This window comes from Ambystoma mexicanum, chromosome 6q (assembly GCF_040938575.1).
Source record: "Ambystoma mexicanum isolate Mex_15411 chromosome 6q, UKY_AmexF1_1, whole genome shotgun sequence".
NCBI lineage: Eukaryota > Metazoa > Chordata > Amphibia > Caudata > Ambystomatidae > Ambystoma > Ambystoma mexicanum.
In genome coordinates, this window is record NC_090937.1 from 18,007,295 (window position 1) to 18,033,510 (window position 26,216).

At 43.9% G+C, this 26,216-nt stretch overlaps 1 protein-coding gene across 2 annotated transcripts in view; it reads right to left on the reverse strand.

Moving 5' to 3' along the window:
* The window catches only part of FRMPD1 (FERM and PDZ domain containing 1), a 1,388,071-nt gene that overhangs the window by 546,619 nt on the left and 815,236 nt on the right, over window positions 1–26,216 (reverse strand). For both annotated transcript variants that reach the window (XM_069630382.1, XM_069630381.1), the window contains one exon: window positions 16,505–16,630. In XM_069630382.1, the coding sequence (XP_069486483.1) occupies window positions 16,505–16,630 (126 nt within the window). The remainder of the gene's footprint in view (window positions 1–16,504; window positions 16,631–26,216) is intronic.

A 26,216-nucleotide genomic window follows, 5' to 3' on the forward strand; every position in this document is an offset into this window, starting at 1 on the left:
TCCTGGTGCCTATGGTGCCAGGCTCATATGGAGAGTCAGTCCTGGTGCCATAGGCGCCAAGCTCATAGATTAAACTTACCCGATGCAGACCATGCTGCAAGAGCTCCAAGCCAAAAGAGGCTTGGAAGGGTCTACTTTACTTAGGGACTATTTTTTACTTGGGCGGGGCTGGGGAGGAATACTTAACTGGGACTACTTTGGAGGCTATTTAAACCATGCCCGAAGAGCAGCACACGCTTCGCGTTATTCTGCATCCAGCAGCGTAACACTCACCGTGCCTGCAAGTCTGCATCCAGCCTTCTGCCACGCCCGCCTCGAGTTTGGAGCTCCAAGAAAAAGGGAGAAAGAAGGAGAAAAGGTTAGAACAAGAGCAATACCTTTGATCCTTACCTGAATTCCCTATCCATCGCGCCTTCAAGCTGGAAAAAAGAAGCTATTTATGCGCGTCGCCTCGCCTGCTGCAGCGCCGCGCTGAACTCACCGGCCTTCGCAGCATCTTCACATTCCACCGCATTATCCTGCATGTTCCCGCCGCACTCCGGCACCTAAGGAGAAGACAAGAACAGCAAGGTGAGCCAAGGGAATACACAAAGGAATATTAGTTACCCCCCCATAGACTTATCTGATTTTACCACCGGGGGTACTATTCCTCTTCACGGGTCGGTGCAGCTTCCACTGCATCTTTGCCAAACCCCGGCCCCTAGGGGGAAACAAAAGGACAGCAAGGTGAAACAAAGGGACTAACAAGGGGAACCCTCCTCACCACAATAGACTTACCTGATTTTACCACCAGAGGTATTATTCCCTGAGACTTCATACTTTCTCTCATTGCCTGAATAAGGGAGAAAGCAACAGGTTACATATTGACATTATTTTATCGAACTGTGTTGGAAAATACATATCCTTACCAGAACTTTATACTTACGACGTCTTGCCGGGAATCTCTGAGTCAATATTGTTCTGGAACTCACCAATTCCTTCGAGCCAGTGAAGCAACTGGTTATCAACGCGCCCCTGCGCTCAATGCATGATGGAGAGCTCATCTTTTCAAACCATTAGGTGAGACTATAAGAGGGGACATCAAAGGTGATCTGTGGGGAGAACAGCGGGGTGGGGGGATTTACGCTCAACTCCACGGGTGGTTAATTCCCTTTCTCCATTTGCAGAAGAATATTCTTACGGGCAAAGCAAACAAAGCTAGGTGGGCCAATCCAGTCCCTCATCTCGGCCCTATGCGTCACATTGGTGGAGACCGCAGCTGTCCAGTTCCGACCGACACCTCTGTTGGAGCCAGGTGAGCGTAACAGTGGGAGCGATAATGTTTTGTGAAATTTGGCATAAGCAAACCAGAAAGCAGGAAGATCTTCAGTGGCCGAGGAATGGGAGTTTTGAGATGGACCGAATAGATAACCTGGAAAAGGTTTTGATAAGTAAAAAAATACGCCCGCAGCACTCGATATCCTTAGAGATTGGAGGAGGGAAGCGATGGTCCGATTTAGAAGTAGAGAGAAACATGCGCGCAGGCATAAATCAAAATCAGAAAAGAAGGAGGAGGAGTGGAGTAATAGCTTGAGGAAAGCAAATAGACGCGACCAGTTAAATATCGAGAAAATATATCCACAAAGAGAGTTACACTAATCAGACAAATTGATAAATAAAATATTAACTGAACCGAAACAAGGCCTGAGAATAGAAACTAAAAAGACTACGTTAGTAGCTGCTGCTCAGCCCCTCCCAAACCCAGTACAGCCACAGGCTGCATCAGTAACCGCGCCGTCCACTAGTCAGCCGGCCCAGGGTGGTTCGCAATTACCACAGCCCCAACAGACATCTCTCACTTACACTGCCCCCTCCGGACCTCCCGCCCAAGAGGGTGTCTCCGTCCCGACTGCTCCCCCAATAAGCGAACTTGAACAAAGTGAATGTGTGAGAGTGACCCGCAGCGCGATCAGCAAGGAAAGAAAGCGAGAGTTGCAAGAGCAGGCAGAAATGTAGATAGACGAGAATGATGAGGCAGCCACGCTAGCGTCGATGTATGATTTCAGGAGAAGAAATGAAAGACAGGTATTGTTGGAAAGCATGGGGGAATATTTGTCGACACAATGGAAAAAGTTAATTGGGAAGTTGCCGCCACGATTGTTGGATTTGAATGCATTATCCCGTTGTAGAGAGAGAGATGAAGAAATAAAAGAGCATGTGGACTGACTTTTTGAACTTAAGAATGAACTTGATGAAGAATATTCTGAATTACTTGCCACGCCGGGGTATAGTAGGAAGGATATTGAGAGGGGTAGGAAAGAAACGGTACCCAATAGACAGCAGCGATTCCTGCCTCCACCAGGGCAGACAGGTGATAGACAAAAGACAATGAGTGTGTATACGAGAGACAATGAGATGGATGTCGAGCCCTAGCACTTCCGTGTGGGGAGATAAATGAGATATGCAATGAGTATTCTTTGCAAATAAGAAAAGAAGCCCTGCGGACGATAGTAGGGATGTTACTCCAGCAAGTATCAGGACACAACAGCGGAAGGGGGAATGCACAGAGCAGGAGTAATTTGAATATCCACGGAGGGCCCTTGGGATTAAATCAATGTGCGTATTGCAGAGAGGAAGGACACTGGCAAGCGCAATGTCCACATTTACAAAATAGAGGTGGGTACGGTCAGAGAAGACAGCACAGAGGGCACCTAGGAACAAATGGCCACAACAGAAACCATATGCAGCAGCACCAGAATAGTCAAGGGAATGGAGCACAGAATCAAGGCCAGGCTCTGAATCAAACTACTTTTACCCAGAATCAAAATCATCAGGGTATGCAAAATGGAAATAGAGGAAGAGGCAGGAACATTTTTGATACTGACACGGGTGCATACTACTATAATAACAGTGACTACATTTCAGATGATGTGTTGTTACCCCAATAGGACAGCCCAAGACAGGGGTCGGAACAAGTATCTATTCCCGTGAATCAGAAAGGACCCTACGTAGAAATGAAAGTCGGGAATGAAATACGGGGGCACAAAAGTGCTCGATAGACCATCACTTAGTTCCAGAGATACCAATGTCAGGGCATAAAAATATTTGAGTCGGGTTCGCAGGTACCCCAGTGATTAATCCAGTGTCCCAACCAGTAGCCGTAACATTAGGCCCATTCACTGAGTACTGTACATTCCTGTTAACAGAGAATTGTGGGGAGAATCTTTTGGGATTAAACTTATTGAAAAGTTTGAGTGCAGTTATTCAATGTACACCAGATGGAGTGTTTTTAACTATTTCACCACAGAATGTACCAGTGTCATAATTTTTGTCCAAACCTTTTCCAGGAGAATTGAGTGACGTGCCAACTTGTATATGGGTAATAGATGATAATGAGGTGGGATGCTTGAAGATAGAACCAGTGAAGATTACCTTGAAAGAGGGAGTAACGTTGCCGCGTATTCCACAGTATAAAATTTTAGCAGGCAGAGAGAAAGGATTGAAAAGTATTGTGTCTGATTTGGTAAAATTGGGAGTGATTGAAGAGATTACAGGCAGCATATGTAACAGCCCCATTCTTCCGGTGTATAAGAAAGGAGGTAATGAGGTACCATATTGTTTCATAATTGATTTGCGTGCACTTAACAAGGTAGTAGATCCCCAATTCCCATTGGTTCTGGATGTTACCACAATTTTGACAATGATCCCAGCTTCCGCAAAGTATTTTAGTGTTATTGATTTGAAAAATGCTTTCTTCAGTATTCCAGTACACAAAGAAAGTAGATATCTGTTTGCTTTCACACTAGCAGGGCGATCGTTTACTTTCACGCGCATTCCTCAAGGCTACACAGAAAGCCCTAGCATCTATAGCAGAGCATTAAAAGAACATCTAGATTTGCTAGAGCTACCATCCTGAAATCTAAGATTAGCAAGATATGTGCAGGAAGCAAGTTAAGTTGGGTAGATGCGTTACCAATAGCACTATTATGCATGCGAACATCTTTGCAGGTGAGAACTGGGCTCTCCCCATATGAGATAGTCATGGGGAGACCAGCGAATGTTTGGTGTGCACCTCAGCCGAAGAAACTGAACGAAGTTAAATACCCAGATTCAAAAGTTGCGTTTGATTCATCAGCAGGTGTGGAAGGCGCTACCGATCAGATATACTGGAAGGGACACGCACTGGAGCCAGGTGACTGGGTGCTGCTTAAAATTTTTGAAGGAAAAACATCGTTGGCACCCAGGTGGCGTGGTCCCTATTTGATACTCCTGACAACGCAGACGGCCATTTGTGTGGATGGGCGTAAAGCGTGGGTCCATTCCCCCCATGCAAAAAAGGTGCCATCACCATCTGAAAAACTGACTGATCGAGGCGACTGGAAAGAAACAGCGGTTCCAGAAATGAAAGAAACAATTGCCAATTCTTTGCCACAGAAACTGCCTGATTCTGAAACAAAGCCTGATGAGATTGACATAAAAGAGGAAGGGCAATGAATGCCCCAACGCTGTCCAGCAGGTTCTGCATCACTGCTGGCCGACACCAAGCAAATACCTCTGTGGCGCCCACCATCCTCTGTTGCGCCACAGCCTGCATCGTCGTCTGGGCGCCCATCATCATCTGTCATTGCGCACCAGGCTGACTCCAAGCTTGAGTCCGGAAGTGCATCCTCACTATTTGTTGATCACAAGGTACCAGGAGCAAGGCGGTACAATCTACGAAGTCGGAAAAAGGAGTGATCAGATCTTCGTTTCATCAATCTTTTGTTGCCTCTGTTTCCTATTCTCGAATGAAGTAGGAACCGGAGGCCTAGAGGAGAGCAGCGTAAGGGTTGTGCAAGTCAGACAGCCCAAAAGCGAGACTCCTCGGTGCTAACATCAAATACATGTGTCCTGAACCCGAGCGGACAAGCAGGGCGCACATGGTACAGAAGGCAATTGATAACTGCTCTGAAGTTCTTTAAGCAGTATACTAACGCATAAGAGATCTTGCCCAACGAGTAAACAATCCAGGCTGCTGAGAACTGGCAGAATAGACAGTTGGCATTTATCAAACTCATTGACATTCGGACGAGTGTCGCGAGGAGAGATATCCACGACGAGAATCGCTGAGGAAGAAGGACCATGAGAGAAGATGTCAGAACTAGCTTTTGCCCCCTCCTGCACCATTTCTGACAATGCTGATAATGAATCAAACATAGAAACTGAAAGATTGCATAAAACAAGTTACCGAAAGAATAGCATGCTGACTGTGACGATAATCATGTGCATAATGAGCATAATGGCACCAGTAATAACAACACTGGTACTGTGGTATTTAGAGGAGATGCACCCTTTAGAAATTCTCTTACCAATTAGGAACATCTCCACCACCGAAAGCCCTGTTTTTGTAATTACCTACACTCTGTCCCCAGTGGAAGAGAGACATAGAGAGGGTTATGGAAATAATACATTACTGCAAATTATGAACATGACACATTCAATTTTGAAAAAGAACAACTGTTGGGTGTGTGTTCATTTGCCACAGCATGGTGGCAAAGGAATAGGTTTGTACGTGCAGCCACTGACATTGAGTTCTGCATGCAGTGCATCTCTGAGTACATTGTATTCTTGAAAATGGAATAAAAGTGAAACGGGTCAATTAGATAGCACAAACATGAATGAATTTGAAGAAATTATTATGAGACCCATAGGTTGCTCAATATTTCATAAAGCACGGATGATAACACCAAAAGCTACGCCCAAACCAATGCCACAAGATAGACTGTCTCCACCAGAAAAGTCATCTGTGATCGTATTTCGCATAAGATCAGAAGGAAATAAAGATGCAGTGCCCCCCTCTTACAAAGTAAAGTACAGCCCACGTTCTGTTCCTTTATGTTTAAAAAAGAAGGGCTCCTATTTGGTAGGGACATTCACTAGATGTATAAATACAGCGATTATTAGTAGGGAAGTAGAGCCAGTGTATGTAGGTGACCCGGTGTATTTCATATGTGGAGATAAAGCGTATCCTTGGTTACCTAGAAACTGGGGAGTTACATTCTATTTAGGACTACTGTTCTCAGGAGTTTTTTTCTTAGAAACAACAGACATAGCCAAACTATCTAGACCTAGGCCACGAAGAAGTAATGAAGACGGATTAATAGCAGTAGATGTAACAAAAGCATTTATACCATTTTTGGCCCAAGCAATAAACTCCTATAATATTCGACGATTATCCAGAATCTTAGAAAAAACAATAAACGGAACAACAGATATATTATACAACATGACGTTGGAGGAGAAAGGGGTTAGATTGATGACACTACAAAACAGAATGGCTCTTGATGTAATCCTGGTTGATCGTGGTGGTGTTTGCAAAATCGTGGGATCAGCGTGCTGTGTATTTGTAAACGACTCCTCTCCCACGATTTTTGAGGCAATAAGAAAATTACATGTATTAAGTTCTGAACTCCATACCCAAGACGCGGGTTGGGATATAAGTTCCTGTTTCTGGGAATTATTATATTCATGGGGATGGAAACTATTTGCACTTATGATAGCAGTACTAGAGATATTCATGACATGTTGTTGTTGCATACACTGCCTACCTGTGATATGCACCAAAATTAGTGAAGGATGTGTGCAGATGATAGAGAAAAAGAGCACTAGTAGATCAAGTATCCTTGGTAGAGAAGAGACAAAGACAGTCAAATAATTAATGTTCATTGACATAGGTGACAATGAGGAGGAAACTGAAAATATGCAAGAATCAGAGTGTGATTCAGAATCAGAATCTGAAACAGATACGTGGCCGGAAGAGGATGCAATGTACGGATGAAACGTTTGGCATAAGGCCAAAAGGAGGGTTAGTCGATCCAGAAAAACGGGCACCCCTCGATCATGGGGAAATGTACTATGTTGGCCGAAGACCAACCGTCTCATGCTCTTAGTGTTAGTAATACATAATCATAAGCTTGACCGAAGTGCGTCCATTTTAAGGTGACAGAAATCGCCATCTTGTTTTCTCTAACGTTTGCTTATTGCTTTCTGTTCTAAATGCTTCGCTGACATGATATTCTGCTTTACCAGTGTGCAATGCAAGGCCAAGGGAAATATGCTGAAACAGAACGTAGCAACCCAGATAGAAATACCCGGTCACCTCCCGCGCGCTATCCTTGAAAGAGGGCAGCGAGGCATCCTAATCAGTCCACAGGTGCCAGTGTGTCTCGAAAACACAGTGAAAATACTCGGAACGAACATTAAATTGCTTGAATTATGTTCTTCTTTGCGGCCCCCCTTCTCGAGCCCTGTAGAGTTCGGGAGAGCGAGTTGACCCCCAGGACCCAAATAGAAACTAGGAGATAGGAAGGCCTGGAATGTGGCTCTCCCCCCCACATGCAGCTTGCTAGCGAGAACAGAAGCATTCTGTTCTTTTCAACAAAGATTTATGTCTGCAGCCTTACAAATTGCAAACTGTTGCTAAAACAAATGTTTGAGGTGTCATACTCGTCACGATTGTCAATCATCGTGCGCAGTTCAAAGGAGATGTACAAGGGGAGGTTTTAATGTGACACTACTGACTGTAAGATGTTAGTTTTGTATATATGTAACTGATGTTTGTGTCTCGCTCTCTTGCGTCTCCCGAGGTCTGTTAGACACACGTCGCGGGGCGTGAGACCAGTTGGCCAACCTGGACTATTTACTTCTCAATAAACCCTAGCTTTTGGGAATACAACCTCGTGTGTGGCGTATCACTTCGTGTGTGGTGACTGTGCCTTGTTTCCACATTCGAGGGTCCCTCAGGGGCCTCTTCAAGATGGTTCAAGGTCTTACGATGTATCAATACATTTTGCAGAGTTTCTTACAAGTTACTGCCCTGACAAAATCTACAAAGCACATCTTGGGAATCATACCCCTATGCGCCAGAATTAGTCTTGTCGGATGGATATGAAGTCTGAATCTTAAAAAATCATTTCTGAGTTGTTTATCAGGATACAAGTTTAGGTAATGAGTAGAGAGCAGTACTTGTGGATATTATCGATTGTATCAACCCAGTCTTTTTATAAAACTATCTTTTAACAGTGTTTGGGTAACCAATAAGATCAGACTCATCCAATCCCAGCTCAGACTTTACCTTTTTACAGCAGGCATCCTTGTCATTAACTCATTTCTCTCTTTTATCCAACGCCACCCGATAAAAAACTCATACATTGACCCCTGAGTAGGATCCAACAAAGTGCGCTATAACGATAGAAATCGCCATTCAAAACTGACCTTTTAAGATGTTAACCCCATTTCAAATCTTATTATAGATACAATTAGGAAGACGCAGCACTTTTCGCCAAACAAAGTCATTCAAAAGGTCCAGTTTATCAGGGACCCATGGATTAAAAACGTCCACCCCTTACAACAGTTTATGGACAACTTTACCTTCATAAACCTTAAACATGGATTGTACTGAAAATGTATCATGTTTAGACCCTATTTTTTTACATTTGCCCTATAAGTAATCCTGCCTTATACTTTACCGAATTCCAAAGAACAGACCAATTGGGTCTATCAAAAATGGGAAATCCCAAGTAAATCATACTACTGCTAATTTGCAGTTTCACATCATTCATAAACCAAGTGTATTTCCACTTTTTATTAGAAGAAATGAAGCGCATAATCTTAGTTTTTTTCGGGTTGTCGTTAAGGACGTTTTCTCAGAGTATTTAGTAAAGGCAGTTATTAACTTTTGTAAGCCCACAGATGTTAAATCAAAAAGCAAAAAGCCACTCGCATAAGCAGTTAACATAAAGTATCTCCCAATTTAGGGGGAGTGAAAGAGTCCAAAGCTAAAATATCCACTACATGATATGATATGATATGGCATTTATAACGCGCCTATACACAAGTGTTTCAAGGCCCGATGAGGCAAGGGAGGGGGAACAGAGGGAAGACAGACAACGATCCTACTAGGCCCGGTGTCATTCAGATCGCGCAAGTGCAGGGGAGAGGGAAGGAGGAGAAGTGCGGGGGGAAAGGGGAGAGGACAGTGCAGTACATGGGATAAGACAATAAATAAACAATAAGTAAAAGTACGGCCAGCAGGTGGCAAATGAAAGGGTAAGTCGGACGACAGGTGTCAAGTGCTGGAAGTGGGACTGTATGGATACAGAAAACAGTCACTAAGTGCGGGGTTTGTCAGGAAGGCATTGCAGGAGTGTGACTGGCGGGGGAGGGGACCTGGGCCCCGAAATCAGAGGGTGGCCAGGTAACCAGTGCAGTTTCAGTTTCAGCCAGGAAATCAGCAAGAGAGAGGAGATGAAAAAGCAGACGCAAAGAGAAAGGTTTTGAGGTGCTTCCGGAACTGAAGATGATTATCCTCAAGTTTCAGGGAGGCAGGGAGGCAGGGAGGCTGTTCCAGAGGGAGGCCCCAGCCGAACAAAGAGATCTACCACCAACTCGTTGCTTGGAGAAGTGGCTGACCCTGAGGGAGTTGGAGGCAGATGAGCAAAGAGCTCGAGAAGGGAGGTATTTAGGAAGTGAGAGTTGAAGGTATTGAGGCCCCAGGACCCAGAAGGCCGTGTGGACGATGCAGGGGCTTTTGAACATAATCCTCGCAGCCACTGGGAGCCAGTGCAGAGATTTCAGTCCTGGAGAGACACAATCCCTTTGCTTGAGGCCAAAGACAAGCCTCGCAGTCCTGTTCTGGATAAGTTGCAGAGGGCGGAGAGTAGAAGCAGGCAGATTTAGAAAGAGGCTCTTGCAATAGTCCAGCCTGGAGAGAGCCAGAGCGCTGGAGACAGTGAGCTTCTGGGGGAAGGAGAGGAAAGGAAGAATACCTCTGAGGAGATGCAGCTGCTAGTGAGACTTCTTAGAGACGTCAGAGATGTGAGGAGAGAAGAAGAGTGTATAGTTGAAGATGGCCCCAAGGTTTTTAGCCTTGCAGGTGGGAACAGGAAGGGGGCCAAGAGAGGCCAGCCAGAGAGCTACAGGAAAGGAGGGAGTGGGTGTGCCGATAAGGAGAATCTCAGTCTTACTGTTGTTAAGGCAGAGGTCATTGGCGGCACACCACTCCTGGATAGCAGACAGATAGTTAGAGATGAGGGAAGTAGAGGAGGAGGCCGAGGGCAGCCTGAAGATGAGCTGAGTGTCGTCCGCGTAGCACTGAAAGTTGGGGCAGAGAGAGAGCAGCTATGCGGTGGGCCAGGAGTGCAAGATATTGAAACGTAAATGTTAAAAAAACTGGGTGCAAGTATGCAACTCTGTCTCAGTCCAACAGACATAGGTATTTTGCGGGACATACTGCCATCAGAATTTAAGCTTACCTCAATGTTTGAATTATTGTGCAGACCCAAGAGTGGAGTTTGGACCAAAGAAGAGCGTGGCTAACCATGTGAAAGCCGACGAAAGGTCTATTGAGGCCATGTAGATCTGTTCATACTTCTTTGCCCAAGATAAATCCTGTAGACGCTTCACTAGATACCCATTCAACACTGTACCTTGTTTTTTACAGAAACCTGTTTGAAATTGTTTTAGTGGCCGAGCACTCAAAGCACAGGCTTGGAGGTGAATTAGGATAAAGGCCGCGAAGATCTTAGAATCGGCATTCATCACCTTGATGGGACGATAATTCTTTGGGTCATCCCTTTGGCCTATTTTAAATATCAGCACAACGAAAGAAGTTGTTCAAGATACCTGGTATATTCCAGTTTTTATTACATTATTGAAGAGGATCTGTAATAAGCATGCCCATGTCACTATATCTGACTTAACAATGCATTGGATAATATAATTGGACCACAGGCCCTAGATCAACTTGCTTTTTGAATACAAACCATCACCATATCCTGATCAACTTTGAGATGAAAATCCATCCGGTTAATCAACCTTCCTCTAAAGACAGGATAGTCATCATCTCTGGAATAAATAGAAGCAAAATAATTTACCCAAGTTATTTCAGAAATGGGGTTAATCTGCAGAGGAGCAACCTGCGGACTACCCACCGCATGTATAAGGGTCCAGAAGTTAGAGGTGTCTTTAGATCTTAAAATGTCTAAAATTGTTATCTCTTTCCTCTGCAATCTCAATTTATTTGTATTTGTATTTATTTTATTTGTAAAGCGCACCAGGCCCACAGGCATCAGGGCGCATAAACTTGAAGAACAGATGTTACAGTATCAACTAATACAGAAAGAACAAGAAACAGTTACTTGCAGAGACATTATATACATATAGACAGAAGGACCATAAGGCATCAAACAGTAAGAAACAGATCATACACAGAGACCATAATCCAATAAGATCTCTGACTCAAAGTTAGGGATGAGCAAACTGTTTATGCAGGCTGAATCAGATAGTTTGTGTGAAGAATTTACCATAACTTGAGTAGGTTCAATAGCAACAGAGAGCATTCTGCCCAAAGAGTTTAGAACCACAAGAATATTATGATCCCTAGCAGATGTCTGTACTACCTGAAAACATTTGCACAAAGCATAAATCAGAGTGCATACAATCCAGAATTGTTCCCCTATTGCCACTCTTCAATGTATCATACATACATGTATCCCCCGGGAAATTGCCATTCAGCATCTGGAGTCCAAGAAACCTAAAACACAATTATCATTTAACCCCCCCACCCAGTACTTTTCATGGTTGATTCGTTTGAGGGGGTAGATTTAAAAAATCATCACTCTCCTCAGTTGCGATCGCTCCAGTCTGAATATTATATTCTGCCATCCAATGAGTAATAATACACGATTTCAAAACAGTCAGTGAGCCGCCATAAGGTCTACCGTTGGCCTGTTTACCTGCACCCTAAACATTAATTTTGTAGCTGTCCAGCAAGAGCATTTTTAAGAGCTATGTCTCCTGAAGCATAAGAAAATCCAAACGTGTTTTTAACTATTCCTGCATCAGAAAATAAAACTGCATGACCTCTGGTGTTTCAAGAGTCAACTTTTAGCAAATCACAACAGCTAAAGATTTCCTGAAGCAGATTCCTCCTACAGAACACCTAAATTAAGTGCACCGGCCAGCCAAGACCAATCATTACTACGCATATGTACCAAGTGCTTTTGCAAAACCATTACATCCCCCTTTGCATGTACTGTAGTATCAATCAGTATGCATAACTCAGAAGACCAATTAGCAGCTGTATTTTGCAGATGAGGTTAACTTCAGGTTTAAAAGGTTGAATGTCAAATCCGAATTGCCGCAAAGATGAAGCCTCATTTATCAAAACATCGAACACAATCCTTGAACTGATGTCCCAAATGACCCGATCTGTTCTCGATGATTCCACAAAATCCACCCGACTGATGTCCTTGGACACAATAACTCTTAGGTTTGGGATCTTGGACAAGAGGGCATGACATTAGATCTATTCAGCATTTGTCTGCCCTCAGAGAAAATACATTCCATCAATAATTAATAATTGATGCATCCTGTTAGCAGACGCAACAGGGCAAGCGGCTTTCTTTGGCAGAGCAGCACGATTTGTGCGGATGTCACTAGTCATAGTGGATCTTGTCAAGGGCAATGGTAATGAACGACAGGTGCATGAGGGTTTGTTGGCCACAGTGGCTGATTCGAGATATTCGCAAAAGGACAATTGGGGCCTGTATAGGGTGCTGTAGAAGAAGTTTCACCTTGCGCACCTCGAAGGACACTGTATACCCCAGGGTTACTTCCAGTTGTTTGTAATGCCCTATCCCCAGGAGCTCGAGGCTCTCACAACAATGTCCATCTTCTGTCCAATGGAGTTAGTCACACCTTGCGCAGCTCGATGGACACTGTATACCCCAGGGTAACTTCTGGTTGTTGGCAATGCCCTGTCCCAGGAGCTCGAGGCTCCCACAACAATGTCCATTTGCTGTCCAATGGCATTAGTACAAGCTGGCGATGGCGGAGTAGGGCGATCTCTGCCAAGGAATATGTCATAGATCTGTTTTAGACCCTTAGCCCTAGGGTGCTTATCTGGTGTATCGCAGGCAGGCTTTTAGCCTCCCTTAAGTTGTCCTGCATATCCAAATGATTTCAGAACTTTGTGCCATATTCATCCCCTCAAGCCAGGATAAAGGGTATGACATTTAAAGGCATGGTCTAGTAAAAAATTTTATTTAAAAAATAGATAGGCAACATAAAAAAATACTAGCATTCTCTTTTTTAAAACTTCCTATGTAAAATTTTGAGCTATTCAAGCTCAAAATTTGCAAAAGCAAGCACATGGGCGCATCCATTTTGTGAAATGGATGTCCTCCTGTGCTGGCTTTTGCTTTTGCGGCACTAATGAAGGAAAAGCCAGCCAGCTGTAGTAAACAAAAGCTACCGCTGGGTGGCTTTCCCTTCATTAGTGCTGTACGCGGAGGACGGGGACCGGAGACCAGGGCAGGAAAGCTGCAGCTGAATCTGTGTAAGTGCTATTTATTTTTTTTTGAAAATAAGCACTAGCTACGTTTTTTTTTCTAAGTTTTCCGGGCTGGAGGAGCCCGGAAAACTTAGAAATAAAACCGCAGCTTTAAAAACGTTGTATTTATGTTTGCGGTCGCTTTTGAAGCGACCGCAAACATAAATACAACGTTATTGTGTTGGAAAATGCTGCGGTTTTTCTTTCCAAGTTTCTCAGGCTCCTCCGGCTCGGAGGAGCCTGAGAAACTCGGAAAGAAAAACCGCAGCGTTTTCCAACACAACCGCATTGTGTTTCTGCCTGAATCTGCTTTCCCATTTGGGGCTCTCGGGAGCCCGATAGCCCCAAATGGGAAAGCAGATTTAGGCAGAAACAACGCAGCATTGCGAAAAACAACCGTGTTGTTTCTGCCTGAATCTGCTTTCCCATTTGGGGCTCTCGGGCTCCCCGTGGGGAGCCCGAGAGCTCCAAATGGGAAATCAGCTGAAGGGAGAAACACCGCGGCATGTAAACACAACCGCGTTGTGTTTCTGCCTGCTGTGGCTTTCACTTTCTGCCTGCTGTGGCTTTCACTTTGGGTCTCCGGTGCTCCACTGGGAGCACCGGAGACCCAAAGTGATAGCCACAGCAGGCAGAAACACAACGCGGTTGTGTTGGAAAACGCTGCGGTTTTTCTTTCCGAGTTTCTCAGGCTCCTCCGAGCCGGAGGAGCCTGAGAAACTTGGAAAGAAAAACCGCAGCGTTTTCCAACACAATAACGTTGTATTTATGTTTGCGGTCGCTTCAAAAGCGACCGCAAACATAAATACGTTTTTAAAGCTGCGGTTTTATTTCTAAGTTTTCCGGGCTCCTCCAGCCTGGAAAACTTAGAAAAAAACGCAGCTAGTGCTTATTTTTTAAAAAAAAATAAATAGCACTTAGCGAGATTCAGCTGCAGCTTTCCTGCTCTGGTCTCCGGTCCCCGTCCTCCGCGTACAGCACTAATGAAGGGAAAGCCACCCAGCGGTAGCTTTTGTTTACTACAGCTGGCTGGCTTTTCCTTCATTAGTGCCGCAAAAGCAAAAGCCAGCACAGGAGGTTAGGGGCGGGGAGTCGAAAGCTCTAGGTGACGAGGACCTCACTTCAATTGTGTCCGCGGATGCCCCTAGCGGGGCGTATAGTTCAACCTCGGAAACAAGAAACTCTCCCGCCCTTGGTTTGGGAGTGGCTTGCAACAGGGCGGGTGCATCCTCAAGGGTTGGTTTGACAACTGAGACCAAGGCAGTGATTTCCTACCAAAACCCTGAGACCCACCAGCCCTTTTTTCCATGTGCAGACACCAGGGAACCTCAACTAATGAACGTAAGTCTCCATAGCTTTCGAGGTGCTCTAATTTGTTTTTGATGCACTCTAACCCCAGAGAATTCATTTTTACTTCTGAAAACAGATTTTCGTAAAGATCCACAAACGAGGCTAACCCTCCATTAAGTGCTTGGAAGGCAGATTGATCCATGTCATTAGCATTAAAATGGAACCACAATGATGCAAAGCCCGGGCTAAAGCTATGCCGTGGCAAAGCAGGATACAAGCTGTCACTTTCATCTGAAGAGGAGTCTCTGAATAGAGGGGGCGTGTCTTCATGCCAGTCATTGGCCGTCTGTTCCCTGGCCAAAGCATCCATTACCGCCCTTAGGCCCACATCCGGGAAATTTTAAGGCTCAACCAACACGGCCTGCAATGGTGATCTGCAATGACTTCATTAGCAGACATATTAAAGCATACTTGCCAACATTCTGTGACCAAAAAGATTTAGGAGTTTTCAAGTTTCAAAAATAATACTTCGCATAACAATTACATCACAGGAAAATACAAAACTTACATTGTTGGCGCCACTGGAGGATTCTAAAAAACACAACACATCAAACAGCACAACATGGAAGGATATTCAAGTGTTTAAAATGTATAATTTCGTATGGTAAGTTAACGCCAAATTTAATTACCTAACTTCACAGAAGGTAATCACACAGAGCTAGTAGGCAAAGTTTGCCACTGCTCTGTAGTAGCAGCCTGGGCAATACACATGTATTTCTGCAGTGCAAGATGAATAACTGAACAACATGGAGACTGATATCCTCCTCAATCTGATAGGCAGATGCTGTGTGATGGTGGTACGCTCTCACACTTGCCTTCACTGGTGGTTCACCTAAGGCCTGGCTGTCCCGGCCAGAGTGCAGGGCAGAGTCATGTAGCTGTCAGGTCAATGGATTGGTCTGAGCCCATCACTCAAAGTAATCACTTACCCACCCACTGCCCAGATAGACTAACTAATGTGTTGCATGCTTTGTACTGGGCCGGTCTCATGCAGCCTGCCTTAGAGTCACATACATTACCAGCCCCTGTAAAAAGCAGTACGATCTGTCACCCAAATCTGTAGGCGGTAGGACTGCTTAAAAAGCAGTAGCCTACTGCCTAAATCAGTAGGGTTGGCAAGTATGGTAAAGTGCCAAGACAGGTGGAGCAGCGTGCTCAAGAGTTTTTGTCTTAATTAGTGCAGATTGTTTGCTCTTTGCATGCAGACCCAGTAGAGCAGGAGGATTAGGGCTGGAGGGCTCCGGCGATGACATATGTAATGGTGAAGCACTGGCCGACTCCATGAGTGTGGCATCATGCTCGGGCAGCCCAACCACGATCATACTCCTTACTGCATACATGAAGATGAGGACAAGTTAAATTTGAAGTCTTTACCGGGGAAAGAAAATGCTGGTCACTCCTATCGCTTTCCCTCCAGCATCTGCAATGGCACCCGCTCTCACCAGTGGTCAACAGCAAGCAACAGCACTCGACTTACACTCTCCAGCGCTCCGCGCCACCAGAGTCTTTGTACACACCGGAGCAACCAGGAAGGAGGTCTGTAGGGGAACAGTAAACTTCCCACTTCAGGCCCATGGGAAAGTCAGTACAGCAGGCAACAGCACTCGGCTTGCATATGTTCATGTGACAAGAGGTACACAAACGGTGAAGTGGTGCTATATTAGATCATTTTCCGTTTGATCACAAACAATATAATTTGTAATGGTATTGTTGACCATTTTCTTAATTGATACCAGTGCAAACCCCATAAATTCTTGGCACAATTGACCAAAGTGCAATTGAAGTCTTTTTGGACATGCTTACCTGCTCTATGAGCTCATCTTCATGCAGAAGGTATAGCTTGGCGATGTTGTACTGTTCTTCCAAAGCCAAGGCAAAGTGCTCTATCATGTTGATGGAGAGCTTTTCCTTCAGCGTTAAAATGATATCCTATGAAATGAATGAAGAAAAACCATCATATGCAGTAATCGTCATATGCAGTAACCATCTTTAACAGCTCTAAAATGCCATCAATGGTATCTCGTCCCTTGAAAATGAAGGTTTGTAGATGTCACTGGAACTCTAAGTCTATAGCTACATCAGGATGCATGTGTTATATTTGATGTTGTTTCAACAATTCACAGGAAGTACATCCTTTGAGTAAATTATCAATAAAAATTCATATCAAAGGGAAAACAAATAACTATTCAGCAAGAAATGTTTTAGCTCTAGAGAGAGATTAACATCAATGCTCTATTCTTTCTATTCCCATAAATCGTATTAACAAATCCCAAGATTCTTAGAACATTGCAAACAAATAAAAGAATGCAGCGGGCAACCAGGGGCATAAATGAATTAAAAAGTATATTGTATTCCAGAATCCACAGAGGGCAAACAGCCAATGTGTTTCGTTCAATACAGGGCTTTGTAAAGAGTGAACTACAACTGGACTGATAGTCCTTTTGATCAAATCTGTGACAATGCAGGTCACATGATACAAACAAGCTTGAAATCTATATTTAAATGGCCATGCCGGAGATTCTGATTTTTATGCTTGGCAAGGTGAGTGGTAAGGCCACCGGGAAAGTCGTGGATTGGTGTGTGAATGCCATGGAAAAGTTCAATGCTGTATCTGGCTTCTAATCTAATTTGGTAGGGTGCAGGGACACAGGTATTTTGCAACTCTCTGTACACTTGCTCACACTTTCTAGTGATGATTCACACTCAATTGCTCAGCATGCCCGCGGTAGTTGGGATTTGTGATGTTTAAACTGATGGTTGTGACGGTAGGTGGATTAGTGTGATTTGTTGATGGTTATAATAAGAGAATTCAGGTTTTGTCTAGGCATGTGATTGACACATGGTGTGGTATTTAGCGCTTTTGAGTAGGGGATGTTGCATCTATTCAGGAATGCTTTTATTTGTGCTTTCATTTGCTGGAGAGTTGTGGGAATTCGTTTAGACCAAATTGTATTTTCAACTTCATTTGAATTTGACCAATGTGGTCTGTGGCACCCTTTATGGGCTTTCTATAGGCTGACCTAAGGGAGGGGGGGTAGTCCCTTTCGGCGTGTAGCTGGAAGGGATGTTCTGGATGGTTGGGTGGTTCAAGCCCAGGAGTGTGTTTTTTTTATTTTTTATTTTATTTCTTTACTTGACTATAGGTTTAGGTAGTATTGTATCTTGTGAATTCATTGCAAGGATTGGGAAACAGGATCTAGCAATGTCTTACACTTATCAGAGGAATTTCAGAGTGGTATCTTGGAATGTGAATGGTGCACATTGTGCTGTCAAGAGGAAGGAGATTTTGAGTAAACTAGGGGAGATGGGGTGGATGTTGCGATGCTTCAGGAGACTCATTTGTTAGATGCGGATATAGATAAGTGGAAAAAGGAGTGGGTTGGTGATGTTTATGGTTCATCGTTCACTACTGGTTCTAGGGGTGTGTGTATTCTTTTTAGGAAGAATCTCCAGATCACTGGGGCGAAGTGTGTGAAGGATGGGCATGGAAGGATAGTGTGTGTCACTGCATATGTTCAGGATGCTCAGTATTGTTTCTGCAATTTATGTGCTCCGAACGGGGGTGATGGTAGTTTTTTTGTAGCTTTAACGCAAATGTTGCAGAATGTAAATGCGATTAATGTGATTTTGGGAGGGGACTTCAATGTGGTTTTAGAACCTGGACTTGATAAAAGTGTGGGGGTGTGGACAATGCCAACGCTCTGAAAAGAACAGCATTAAAGAGACTAATTGATTAATGGAACCTCACAGATGTTTGGAGATTGCAAAACCCTTCTATGAGACAATATACTTTCTTCTCTGCAAGGCATAATGCTTACTCGAGAATTGACCTCCTTATGACCTCTGGCCTCTGTACACAATCATTCCAAAGTGGTGACATCGGATCACTACTTGTTTCGGACCATGCTCCAATCTCAATAGACTTGCGATTGACCTTCCCGGTTCCTAGGTCTAACACCTTACGGATGAATGTCTCCCTCTTGGACGACGATGAAATTGTGGACAAAATTGTTCAAGAGGCGAGATTCTTTATATCTGTGAATTGGACTGGTGAAGTCAGGGTGGAGTTTGTGTGGGAAGCCTTCAAATCATATATGCGAGGATTGTTGATTGGTTTGTCCAGCAAAAAGAAAAACATGAGAGATGCAGAAGTGAAAAAGCTTACTGTGGACATTCAGGATCTTGAGAAAAATAATATGCAAAACTTTTCAGATGAGACTATAAAAATATTGAAGCAGAAAAGGAGACAATTGGAAGATTTGTATTCTTCGAAGGCTGAGTGGTTGCTTTTTAGAACCAAAAGCAACTACTATGAAAAAGGTGAAAAATGTGATCGACTTCTGGCACATCGGTTGAGGGTTATGGACAGTGGCAGATCTGTCAATGCAGTGGAAAGACAGGATGGGTTGGTGACTTTTGATCCTGTGGAGATTAATGCGGCATTTCTGTCGTATTATAAAACCCTGTACTCTTCAGAGATCAACTTATCTGAGCGTACAATTGGTCAATTCATTGATGACTGCCATCTGAAGAAAGTGAGTTTGGAATCCTTGGAGTGCATGGAAAGAGATTTGAACGTGGAGGATCTCAGGTTGGCTGCTTATGCGCTGAATTCTGGGAAGTGTCCCGGTCCGGATGGGCTACCAGCTAAACTTTTTAAAATTTTCCCAGAAGAGGTGTTTGCTTTGATGCTAGAGATGCTGCGCGCCTCTTTGAGGAATGGGTGCCTTCCAAGTTCAACAAGACATGCTTCAATCTATGTTTTTCTGAAGGAGGGACGATCTCCAGTGAAAACTGGCAGCTATAGGCCGATCAGTTTATTGAACACGGACAACAAGATTTTTGCCAAGGCGTTAGCTTTGAGGATTGAGAATGCGCTGATGGATATCATAGATGTGAGCCAATCTGGATTTGTAAAAGGCAGACATGTTTCAGAAAATGTGAGAAGATTGTTGCTGACACTGTATGAAAGCAAAGAACACCATAATGATGTGGGGACGTTGTTCTTGGATGCTGAGAAAGCTTTCGACCGTATTGAATGGACATATCTTTTAAGTACATTGAAAGGCTTTGGTTTTGGAGATACCATGATCGGATGGATAAGACTGCTGTATTCCCGGCCGACTGCTTGTGTTCGGACTAATGGCATGGACACGGGCATTTTTGAACTTGGGAGAAGCACGAGGCAAGGCTGTCCACTGTCGCCGATTCTGTTTGTGATCGCCATGGAATTGCTGGCTGTGAGGATAAGAGAAGAGGATAGAATTGAGGGCGTACGCTTTGGTGCAGCCTCCCAGAAAGTTTGGTTGTATGCGGATGACATGCTGGTGGTGGTTCAGAATATGGAGAGCTCCATTCCTGTGCTGATGGAGTTGATTGATGTGTTCAACAAGGTTTCTGGATACAAGATCAATTGGACCAAGTCGGAAGTGCTGCCGGCATCAACCACTTGCACTGTTTTGAAGATGCAGGGCTTTCCCTTTAAGTGGTGTCCGAATAAGATGAGATACCTTGGGATTTGGCTAACGAATGATGTCTCGAAAATAATGGATGTCAATATTACACATGTGATTCAATCTTTGGAGCTGGACCTGAAGAGATGGAGTGCACTTAAATTGAGTCTCTGGGGGAGAGTGAATGCCATCAAAATGACATCAACACCGCAAATCAACTATGTGCTCAGTGTGCTTCCCCTGGACGTGAAGAAGGGCAATTGGAGGAAAATTGAGAGTTTAATCCAGTCTTTTCTCTGGGAGAACAAACAGCCACGCCTCAGCTTGTGGAAATTGCAGCTGCCCCAAGACTGTGGAGGTTTGGGGGTTCCTGACTTTGAGAATTATCATTTGGCCTTTTATTGAAGATTCAGAGGATGTTTGGACGCTGGCGGAATCAAGTAATTCTTCTCCGTTGCCGCCTAGGGCCATACTGTCCACGGTGGATGGATCTGGTTATCGCTCATTTCCGCCGACAAGATCCCTGAGAACTTGTTGGAGGGAACTATGGAAGAAAAATAAGCGCAAGGTATGTGATAATGATTACATCCCTATCTGGTTGAATCCAGGTATTTTGCTGAATGGGAGGCCGCTATTGTGGTTGAACTGGCTCCTGAATGGTGTACTATGGTTGAGTGATCTGATGGAAGACGGAAAATGGATCAGCTATAGAAGACTTGCACAAATTAAAGATCTCAGAGACTGTACAATGGGTGAATACAGAAAATTGAGAGGATTGCTGCGGAATCAGAGAACTGTTGATGGTGGTGGTTGGCAGTTATGGCTACCTGAATATAAGACATTAGGTGGTATGGCGTCCAAAGTATATAGAAATCTGAGCCAACAGTACACGCCAGCAGAGGGGTTGTTAACTAAGTGGTCTGAGGTCCTTGGCTCTGATATGACTGTGGAGAGGTGGAGGTTTCTTTGTAAAAACGTAACTCTGACATCCATTAATCTTGGAGAACAATGCCGCCAAATCAAAATTCTTAATAGAGTGTTTTGGACTCCCCAGAGACTTTATGCGAGAGGGATGATTGACTCAGAGGCCTGTTGGAGGTGTAAGCATGATGTCGGCTCCTTTGAACACTTGATCTGGGACTGTTATGAACTGAGGACGTTTAGGAGGAGTGTCACTGAGAAGATTAATGAGGTTCTATTACTGCAAGAGGATTTTGATTATAACACTATCATCTTGGGTGAGGATGATAAAGTGAAAGATCTCACTTATCCACAGAAATGCTGGTTTTTTAGGGCTGCAAATTCTGCAAAATTTTTTTTGTTGAGAAAATGGAAATGTGATGAGAGGCCGACCTGTTCACAATGGGTGGAGGACTTGAGGCAAGTGGCCAGAATTGAGAAGGTATCCTTCGCAGGAACAAAAATTTGAAATTGTTTGATGATATGTGGGGTGGGTTTTTGGATGACATGTGATAATAAGTTGGTCTGTTTTGCTTTTTAGATTCTGTGAAGGTTGGGGGTGGTTATGGGGTGTGGATTCTATGCAATGAGTTCTACGACTACAATGCTGATAAGTTTGTTGCTTGGATATTTTCTATAAAATTCAATAAACTTAATAATAAAAAAAAATGGCCATGCATCGCACACTGACCAAGTCACAACACAGGGATACATACCACAACCCCCCACATTTTTGAAAGGGAAGACTAACCAAAATCTCAGGTTAAATCCATAGTCATCCCTTAAAAGAGGCCTGCATACTGTGTCTCTCCAGATGTTTTGGACTTCCAGGATACCCCACCATTGACTATCATGGCTAGGGCTGATGGGAGTTGCAGTCCAAAACATCTGGAGAGCCAAAGGTGCAGGCCCCTTCCTTAGCAGACTATATCCCCTAATGTAAATTTCACAAAACACCTAGTAACTATACGAGTTAAGAAATTCAGTAAACATATAGCAGGATTAATCCATATTAACTCATATTAAAATATCACAATTACATTAGGAGTTCAGAATCTGACCTGACCCTCAATACATAATAAAAACTCTAAACGTTGTCTGATGTGATGAAAAGCAATCACTCGTGAAATGTGTACAGCTTTTTAGGCACCAACAGCAAAGCGGTTGTGCTGAGTGCTGAGACATGCACTCTGTCCATCCTGGAGATGTGGAAAACCACTTATCCTTAGGATGTAATGGCAAAATCACACTCAGCCCTGAATGCTGCAAGCATAGGGATTCCATTTGTGAAGGGGCAGATGCACAAGCTGGGAGCCTATTATAGGTGCTGCTGGAGATGTAAGGACCCTTCATAGGAGATTCTGGAGGTGCTGCATGTTGAGGTTATCGTAAATGCCTCCCATCCCGCACACCATATCCTTGGCTGGTTGAATCGTCCCAAGACAGAGCTCACTCTTTTTAGTTAATAGATGCTTTTCTACAAAGAAGCCTTTGACAGTGCTTTAATTTTCGTCATTTTCCTTTGTATATTACTCTTCAAAATCATTCGAACCGTCGCTGATGCTTTTTTTTTACTCTAAACCTGTGACTGTTTCAACCATGTTCTGAAGTTGTACTTACCCTCATAAAAATGGTAACTATTGCCCGTCAAGTACAGACTCACTCGCCTTACGCTGATGAGTAGATAGTGTGATATAGTATTAGCTGTGTCTGAAGGTATGTTCAGTGAGATCCCATTTACTTAGACCGACATAGTGCACATCAGTGTTTTCAGTTCTTCCAAAGGCACACTCTACTGTTTTTGTTTAATCAGTAAATATATAAAACAAATTTTTTTCTGTCAGGTAATTTGTGATACAAGCAATCGATAGCAGCCATGCCAGACAACTGCTGTGCGTCTGGACTGGTATGTTGCCAGATACAGAGAACTGACATTGTGCAACATGTTCTGGTCTTATTCCTCCCCCAAAACACCCATACCAGTTGGCCTAAAGCTAAAATGAAACAAAAATATAAATTCATGGCAATATTTGGAGCCTCGCAGTGCATTGCCACTTTAATTTCACTGGTTTTTCTTCTTCTTTTTATTTGAGTTTAAACAAAACAACAGGTATCGAAAACATCATTGCCTGCTCTCCCCATCATAGAAACCGCAAGGCGGATCAAAAACATTGTGTACAATAGCGATGATGATAGGTACAGCCAATGACATTCTGAAATAAATTGCATGAAGGCAGCAAGATGAAAGAAAACAGAAGAGGAAAAGATACAAAAACAAAATACGATAAAGATTAGAAAACCAATTTTCCTGGAGTGAAACAGTGGTGGGGCCTCATGGATCCGATCCCATGTATCATTGGGCACTTCTAGTCATTATACGTTTTGGTTCATTGATTGAGGGAAAACTTTAGCCCATGAAAATCATGTAGGCACCATGATTCACATAAACGAGGGTGGTGTCATGTGACGCTGAAACGTCTGGGGTCGGGCGGGCCGCAACCGACTTCCACAATTATACATACAAAAGTATTTCTGATCTGTGCATGTCAACCCTCTTTCCGTAAGAACGTCTCTCATGATGACACATCTGTGATAGGCAGGACTCCCACACCAGTGCTTTCGATTTGTCTTTCGATTTCCAGCAAGCCAAGATAGTTTTTCACACTGGGACAAGTATAATGTAGATCAGTCTCCTTTCAAGCCCATGTTCAACCACAAAAGAATTCACAGGGCATTTGAAAGATAATTACAACTATAAGGGGAAACCGGAACTTACCAAAAGACCAAGCCCTGACACTCCCTCTTGTAGGAAGCAGGGGAGAGAGGATATTTACTACGAGATCCACCCAGAAGACTGGTATACCAGCCGGGGCCCATTAATTAGATTCCCTGCACCATTTCCAGGCCCGAATCTCATCCCATTGAAATCCTATGAGCATGGTGAACTGGTTTTCGGCATTAAAAGAGCATATCTTGCATGGGTGATTGTGAGCGGACTTGCTCCTCTGTGATAATGGCTAATGCACCCTGTCTTCAGGGTAACTCGGCTCATTAGTCAATAAATGTGCACATTGACTCAGATATTCTAAGGGATGCCATTCGATTATCAGGGAAGATATTGTCAGGCGTATTTGAGTCTCGTCCCCCAACCCTAGGTTGGATTATATTCAGGTGTTTCTGAAACCCTGGGGTTTGTTGGATGGGTTGCAAGGCTGCTGGGCATTGACCTAAGGACATATCCCGCACCGAACCTGAAAATTAGACTCATGGCAACATCACGGCTCATTATTGGAGCTTCAGAATCATTCTGTACTACCAGTAGTTGGTAATGCCATGCGTACCATGGGAGTAAGAAGGCGGTCCCCTGAGATATCAATATCAGAAGATCAGGGTGAGCACAGGACAAGCCTGAAAGTGATCCAAAAGTGGTGGATTGACTGACTAGCGTCCTAAGTAGCTCAGCTATGCCTCAGAGGTATAGCCTTGTATCATAGAACGTAGCAGGGTGGGCAGAGTTATTGACAACCCCAAATGGAATGTATTTATGAGAAGCAATCAGGTGGTCGCCCTCCAGGAAACATGGGCTATAGATATAGTCCAGTAGCAGGGGTATCACACGCTCACAATCCCAGCTGTTAAAGGGCCCAAGGGCAGACCAAGTGGGGGGCTTTTGGTCTGGATAGCACTCAACTTAGGCTGGGAAGTGAAAGAGTGTCAGACCCATTCACCTGATTTACAGCACCTATTTATCCGAATGAGTAATGGAGAAGCAGTTTAACTGTTTAACTGTTTAACTGTTTAACATTTACAACAGGCCTTCTGGCCCATAGGGGATGGCGACACTAGAGAATCTGCAGGAATTGTCCACCCTTGGGGATAACCAAAATTCCCATACACATTACACAACTGTTGCGGGTGACATAAATCCCCAGTTCGAGCCAATTAAGGACCTGGAAGGGCTGTGGGCAGATCAAGACCTAGCTTGGGACATTCCTACTCTGTCAGCCTCATACCCAAAAAAGGTACATCAATTAGCTATCGACTCAGCATGAATATTTGCCAACCTTACTTTAAGGGCATGTAATGGCCGTCAAGGGGACAAATATACACTTAACAGTAAAAATGATAAATCCAACAGAGAATATTACATAGTAATTTCTGGTAAAAACTGGGCCAGGGTCAGAAGGTTTGGGGTCCTGGAGAGGCCGGAAAGTGACCACCGCTCCTTGAGACTAAGAATCCCAGGGACATGGGCTACAGGAGTAAAGACTATGCTAGAATTGCATCCTCACACAATTTTGACAACCATCAATGCCCATAAGGCACTGAAGTGGGCCAGCATTACTGATAATAAGGTAAAACCAGCCATATGTGAATCAATAAGGGAACGTTTGGATATCATATGCGGAGAGGAGAGCTTCGCCCCAAGAATTTGTATGCCTGAACCAGAATTGGATTCCTTATATTTCTACTAAAATGGGTATCATAAACAAAAGGGCAACATCACAAAATAGTTGGTATGATGAAGACTGTAGAGTAGCGAAACAGAGAATAGAGGCCTGTGTTGGCGAGGGGCCCAAGGTGGATACAATTAACCTTAAACTAGTCAGAGCTGGGTATAAAAAGTTCCTTGCATTAAAAAAAGAGTTTATGCTGAAAATCGCTGGCTAATCCTCTAAAAAGTCATTGAAGACAGGGACTCTACTTTAATGCTGTGTCCCAAGTGATTCTTGGCAAAACCATTTCTCCAAGTTATATGGCTGTTTTGAGGAATACACTGCAGGTGGGAGAACCATGAGGGTGATGCTAGCACTGGGCAGCAGGAATTTAGTATTCACTATAAAAGAGGTGGGAATGGCTCTTAAGTCACAAAATGGGTGGGAAGGCAGCAGGGCCAGACCTTGTCCCAATTGATCTATATAAGGAAGAGGAGGATACCTGGGCCCCCGTTTTGTGTGGAATTTGCAACACTGTTGCACTTTGCAGGAGAAGGCCAGTTTTGTGGCGAAAAGCAATAATTCTACCTATATATAAGAAAGGAAGTTCGGACTCTCTAGCTAATTACCGCCCAAACTCATTGCAGGGCAGTGCTGGCAAAATCT